General features: G+C 64.7%; 2 protein-coding genes across 2 annotated transcripts in view; one reads left to right on the plus strand and one right to left on the minus strand.

The window, feature by feature from the left end:
* NECAB2 (N-terminal EF-hand calcium binding protein 2) overlaps positions 1-982 on the plus strand; it is a 72,961-nt gene extending 71,979 nt beyond the window's left edge. The window contains exon 13 of the mRNA XM_033069833.2: positions 182-982. Coding sequence (XP_032925724.1) covers positions 182-210 — 29 coding nt within the window. The 3' untranslated portion in view covers positions 211-982. The remainder of the gene's footprint in view (positions 1-181) is intronic.
* On the minus strand, positions 823-5,663 carry SLC38A8 (solute carrier family 38 member 8). Its single transcript, XM_042779632.1, is given in 10 exon segments — positions 823-1,225; positions 2,532-2,583; positions 2,716-2,915; positions 3,001-3,168; positions 3,170-3,390; positions 3,654-3,711; positions 4,018-4,122; positions 4,282-4,435; positions 4,645-4,843; positions 5,469-5,663. Coding segments are annotated over 10 exon segments (1,449 nt in total). The 3' UTR covers positions 823-1,128.
* Between the last annotated feature and the right edge of the window lie 835 nt (positions 5,664-6,498).

The following is a 6,498-nucleotide window of genomic DNA, read 5'->3' on the forward strand; positions in this document are numbered from 1 at the left end:
GGACAGCCATCCCAGAGGGAGGGGACAGGGACCCTGGGCAGCCAGCACCTCTCCAGGTGTTGGACAGCAAGGGTGGGCAGGTGGCAGGGTGTGAAGGACAGCATGGGCTGAGCTGGCTGGGCTGGGGCTGAGGGTGACGTGGGGCTGGGCAGGTGTGACCTGCAGTGATGTTCCCCTGCAGCTGCCTGGTGCACCCTGAGCCGAGAGTGACCGTCAGTGCCGGCAGCCCACCAGCACCTGTCCCCTCTGCGGGGTGGCCGTGGCTGGGGGAGGTGTCAGTGTGACCTGGCTGCAGTGAAGGAAACCCCCGTGTGTGTGTCCCCCACCCCAGAGAGTCCTCCCCCAGCTACCCCATCACCTGGGTCATCTCTCCCTGGCGTGGGGTGGTCTCGGGGGGAAGGACTGCCAGGGAGGGGCTGGCAGGGTTTGGGGAGGGGGACATCCCCCAGACACAGGGAGGGGGGGCAATGGGAGCAGGCAGGGAGTAGGAAGCAGGAATGGGAGTGGGAGCTGGGAGGCTGGAGCCCCCCTGAAAGCAGTTTGGGGGTCTGTGCAAGTCCCCAGAGGCCACCCAGGGAGGAGACTGGGGGGGTTGAGGCTGTGCCTGGTGCAGTGTGTGAGTGCCTGCAGGGATGGGGACCCGTGACCCAGGGGGCAGTCAGGGTGGTGGTAGAGGGGGGGTTTCCCTGCTCCCAAGGTGCCCCTTAGTCCTTTCCAGCTGTGGGGAGTCCCAAGGGGTTTCCTTTGCATGTGCACAGTTGCAGCTTGCAGGTGCCTTGCAGGCGTGAGGGTGGCTGCCTCCCCTCCTTCCTGGGGTCTGTACTTTGTCTGTGTGTCTGTCTGTCTGTGCTGATCCCACACCCACCCCGCCGTGTGTGGGGGTCCCTCAGGGTGTGTGGCACAGGACCCTTGCCAATACCCTCTCCTGTCTTTATTAGCCACTGTACAACGGCGATGCCAAATAAAACCGCCATGGGATCCAGTGGTGCGGCCGTGTTCGGGACATCTGTCCGGGGCAGGACTGCGAGGGGTCACGGGGGGTCACGGTGGGGTCACAGTGAGGTCACGGTGGGGTCACGGTGGGGTCACGGGGGGTCACGGTGGGGTCACGGGGTGCTCTGTGGTCCCTCAGTGCAGCAACCCCAGCACGGCCAGGGCAGCGCTCTGCCCGCAGACGAAGGCACCGCCGAGCACGGAGAGAACGCCCCAGGCGATGAGAGCAGCCCTGCAGCAACACGAGCAGAGGCTGCCGGGGTAGAGCTGACCTCGGTCACAGGCCAGCCCTGTACCCCAGCTCCTCTGGCTGGGGAGCTCTCTGCAGGGTCAGCCTCCTCTGCCTTGCTCCTCTGCATCACTCCCAGTCCATGATTGAAGAGCCCAGCAGCCCCTCTGGGCCAGCCCCAGCCTCCACTGCAATGACACAAACCTCGGTCAAAAAGCCAGCAGATGCCATCACGGGATCACTCCCAGTTCTGCCCTTCCTGAAGGAGCAGAGACCCAGACCCACCCACCCTGTGTTGGGGCACAGCCACTCACACACACCCCCTGCTCCATCCCATCACCACATGCTGCCAGCCCTGTCCCCTCCCGGCTCCAGCCCCAGTCCCCAGACCCCTGGGTCAGCACCTCCTGCTCCCTCCTCCCCAGGCACACAGCCCCTGGGACGCAGCACTCACCCCTAACCCGGCTGCTGCTCTGTCGGTGAGTTCTCAGCACCGTGCTCCTTCCTGGGTTGTCCCCTCGCAGTCTCCATCGCCCCAGCTCGTGTGTCCCTCTCCTCATGGTGGGCTCATGCTCTGGCAGGTCTCCCCAAGGGACCTCTCCAAGACTTGTCACCCACCTGGGTGCCCCTGCTGACCCTCTGCCTTGCCCCCCACCCCAGCACTTTGGCACCCTTTGGGCACCCTCACCCCTCCCCAGATGTTCACAGCTCCCCAGAGCACCCTCTGACAAATACCCCAATGTCCTGGGGTGCTGCCTCCACCCACCACACAACCTCCATCACATAACCTCACATAACCTCCTTATACTCTGCTGCTCCCCCAGGGGCACCACAGACACTCTTAAGCACATAGTTATCCCAAAACCCACCAGCACCATGTCAGGCCTCCCTGACATGTGCCCCAGCCCCTCCAGACAGGAGCAGTGATGGGGACACACTGCCCTGGCACATCAGACACTCAACACCTGATGGCCTCCTGTCTTGGGGCACCTTGCCCCTCTGACCCCCAACCTGACCCCACCCTAGCTCCCACCGGGTGTCCCAGTGCCACCAAACCCCACAGCTCTTCTGCCCCTAAAGTCACTCTGGTAGCTGGGCACCTCCTTGATGCCTGGACACAGCCCTGGTATCCAGGGACATTCCCAGGCACAGCCCCAGTAGAGCATTTCCCTCCACACCCAAATCCCCCTCCTTGCAGGGGTCCCACCTTGACCAGGGTGACCCCCAGGGATCTGCCTGGGCCACAGCCCATGGGATCCACACCCTGCCCCTTCCCTTGCCCCCCACCACTGAGCACCCACACACTCACCTTTTGCGCGGCCCGAGGCTGTGGGTCCCAGTCATGCACACGAGGCACAGCCCTGCTGTCAGGGCAGAAGCTCAGCCCCAACCCAACCCTGCTGCAGCGTCCCCCCCAGGGACAGCTCTGCACCCCCCAAAACGGGCCAGGACAGGCCCCAGTGGTGCACCAGTGACCCCGTGCCTACTCTTGCCTGGGAAGATGAAGATGAAGAAGGCGCTGATGCCGCCGATGAGCTCGATGACCTTGCCGATGTCGGGGACGAAGAGGGCGATGCCCAGCGTGGCGGCCATCCAGGTGACCGTCAGTGCCACCCGGCCCCGCCGCTCCTGGGCCTCAGACGCTGCCACAGCCCTGCATTTCGGGGCTGCCCACAGGTCCTTCACCACAGATCTGGGAGAGAGGATTGGGGGGCTGACGGCAGCCAGGGGAGCTGCACCAGCTGGGGGGACACCCAGCTTGTCACCACTCCCCTCACCTGCCCAGTAGCACCACAATGGGGTAAATGGTGACAATGGAGACGCCGAAGAGCAGGCGGGCAACGATGACAAGCGGGTCATTTCCTGGGTAGGACATGAGGACATCGGACGCCACGGCCTCGCCGAAGGTCAGGTAGCCATAGAGCCCTGCTGACAGGGAGGTGGGGGGGCAGATGTGCAGTGAGCAGGACAGAGGAGCTCTGAGGAGGATGGATGAGCCAAGGGGAGAGGGGACCCTGGGGGCAAGGAGTGAAGGGCTCGGTGCTGGGGTTACCAGTGAGGGAGTAGATGAGCAGGCAAATGAGCATGGAGAGCACAGAGACGGTGACCCAGTGCGAGAAGCTCTGGTTGCGCATGCTGCTGTAGATGGCCACACATGCCTCGTGGCACTGCAAGGCAAGGGGGGACGGTGCTGGGGCCCCATGCAGGGACAGCCCCCACCCCCAGCATCCTCCCTCCCACCTATGGGTGCCCTGCTCTGCCCCCTTCCCACGCACTTGTGTCCTGCCCCACAGCCACCTCTGGTGACAGCTACAGGTCCCCTTCCCTGCAACCTGTCCTTTAAGGCATGGCATCCCCATGGTTTGGGATGCCATAGGGGGCTGCCAGCACTGCCCTGGTCGCTGGGGCCAGAGGGGCCAGGGTGACCTACCTGGAAGCCAAAGCAGATGGTGGGAATGACACTGAAGATGGAGGTCCAGGAGGAGGACCTGTGGCATGCATAAAGGGAGCACAGAGCAAAGGGCATGAGGCTCTCATGGAGAGGAAAACTTCATGTCAAACAGTGCAGCCTGGATGCCACCATGGGAATTTCTTGCCCAGTGATTCTGGGATAAAGGGGTATTGCTGGGGTGAAAGCTGGGGCTGGGAACTACCATCCACTGTGAGTTGTCCCCAGTTCACCCCCACCACACACAGCATCCAGCACCACCCCTGCCCTGCCTCCACCCCTGCCCCATGTCACTGCTCATGCCACAGAGCTCAGGGCAGGAGGGACATGGGGCTGACCCTCCTACCTGGAGGGCTGGGGGGGCTCAGTCAAACGCAGGCTCTCTGCCTGCAGGTAGTATTTCAGGATGATGACCAGAGTGAGGTAGCAGGCAGCCAGCGTGCCCAGGATGCTGTCAGGGCATGGGAGAGCATCAGCACACAGCCAGGAGGAAGAGAGGAAGAGGAAGGGAGGAAGGAGGCTCCCATGGCCCCACAGAGTCCTGGGAGGAGGTTATCTGGGGTACAGGGTACCTAGGGGTGGGTCACCACAGGGGTAGCCCAGGTAGTACCTGGAGTACTTCTGGAAGCCGATCTCCTTGGGGACAGAGAGCGGGAAGATGACGAGGACACAGAGAGCTGAGAGGGTGAAGCGCTGGTCCACGTACCAGGGGGGCAGCTGGGGGGCCCCACTCAGTGTCCCATTGGGGTACAGGGAGTCACACACTGGGGGGGGCAGCAGGGGGTCAGCTGCGCCCTGAAAGATGCTCCAAGGAGGTCGGGAGCATCACACCATGGCAGAACTAGGCAGCCCCATATCCTCAGAATTTCCAGGAAAACCCTGGGGGTGACCCCAAGCGGGACCACCTTCCCCTCACTCCCGAGAGCTGCCAGCCCCAAGCAAGCCCCAAACACAACGAGGGGAAACAACTCACGTTTCTCCAGCTGGTCGCCCACCACCCTGAGGAGGGCCACGGAGATCATGAAGAGGTTGAGGAGGAAGCAGATCTCACAGAGCTTCCCCACGGCCGGCCCGCACACGGCCCGGAGCACGCCCTGGTAGGTGGGCTGGGCGCTGAGCGCCGCGGCATAGCCCAGCACGGCCAGCCCGCTCACCAGGAACACCAGCGAGCCCTGCGGACAGAGCGGGCAGCAGCACAACACCCTGCATCACCCCAGGGCAGCGGGGGACACAGCCCACGGACACCCTGCATCACCCCAGGGCAGCGGGGGACCCAGCCCATGAACACCCTGCATCACCCCAGGGCAGCGGGGGACCCAGCCCATGAACACCCTGCATCACCCCAGGGCAGCGGGGGACCCAGCCCATGAACACCCTGCATCACCCCAGGGCAGGGGGAGACACACCCCACGGACACCCTGCATCACCCCAGGGCAGCGGGGGACACAGCCCACGGCCAGGGACTTACCGGCCACATCACCTTGTGGCCTGGGTACCAAAGGTCAGCAAAAGGATGAAGACACAGCATTATGTGATACTTTGGGGGTTTGGGGCATGTACGCGAGCAGACACACATTTATTTGAGTTGAGCTACAAGCCAGCTACAAGTGCGGCTTCAGCTGCAAAGAGCATCCCGAAAGTGGCACCGCAGCAACAAACTGAGGATGGCGGGGGTCGGGCCGGGGGTGCCGTGCCGAGGGGTCCCCGGCAGCTCCCCAGGTAGCAGAGCAGGTGCGTCCCGTCCCTCCGCGCCGTCCCCCCGGGCTCCCTGCGTCCCCCGCCCCGACCCGCCCTTACCAGCTCCACCAGGAGGGCGGGCACGGCCCCGCCGGCCCTGCCGAAGGCCCAGGGGAAGCTCAGCAGCCCCGCGCCCAGCGCAGACTTGAGCAGGATGAAGACGGCGCCGGCGGAGGAGAGCCCAGGCGCGGAGAGCCCGGCGGAGCGGCCCGCGGGCGGCAGCAGGGGCCGGGCCTCGCCCGCCGCCCGCTCCATCGCGGCTGGGCTGTGCCGGGCGGGCGGCGGAGCGCGGCCCCTCCGCGGGGCCCCGGGGGCGGGCGCGGGGCTGCGCGGACCCCCCGCCCCTGGCCATGGGGAGGGGGCGCCGGGGGACGGGCGGGAGGCGCCGTGGGAACCCCCGGCGGAGCTCACGGGACAGCCCCGTCCTGCTCACAGCTCACAGCCCCGCGGCATCCCCGCGCTCCGAGCGCTCCTGCGAACACAGCAGCGCCTCCGGCTCCCAGCGCGGGGCCGGGCTGGCCGCCCGTGCTCTCACTATCCCCGAAATTATCACCACAGGGCCTTCCTCATCCTGCTCTGTTCACCTAGGCATGAAATTGCCACCAAGGGGCATTACCGGAGTCATGGAAGGCAGCTGCAGCTCACACCCCTCCTAAGTCGCTGGGTGCAGATGAGGCCAGCATCCCTGCATGTCTCCGCAGCAGCCAACAGCCCACTGGTGCCCTCCTGCACTGGGAGGCTTTGGAGAAGAGCCGAGCCATGCCATGCCATGCCATGCCATGCCATGCCATGCCATGCCATGCCATGCCATGCCATGCCATGCCATGCCATGCCATGCCATGCCATGCCACTCCTCGCTCCACGCAAGTGAAGGGGGTGCCAGGATAACAGGATGGGGTGACTGATCCTGCAGAGGATGTGCACGGGGGAAGCTGCACCCCACAGGAATGAGGGACCCATTGCTGACACGGGGGACACACAGCAGTCTGTGCCACTCTTGGCACAGGCCACTGCTCAGCACACAGGCCCTGCTGTTGGCTGACAGCCTCTAATGCATTTTTGATTTCCCAAATATGTGGCCTTCTGATCT

The sequence above is a fragment of the Catharus ustulatus genome, chromosome 11, assembly GCF_009819885.2.
Source record: "Catharus ustulatus isolate bCatUst1 chromosome 11, bCatUst1.pri.v2, whole genome shotgun sequence".
In the NCBI taxonomy this organism is placed as follows: Eukaryota; Metazoa; Chordata; class Aves; order Passeriformes; family Turdidae; genus Catharus; species Catharus ustulatus.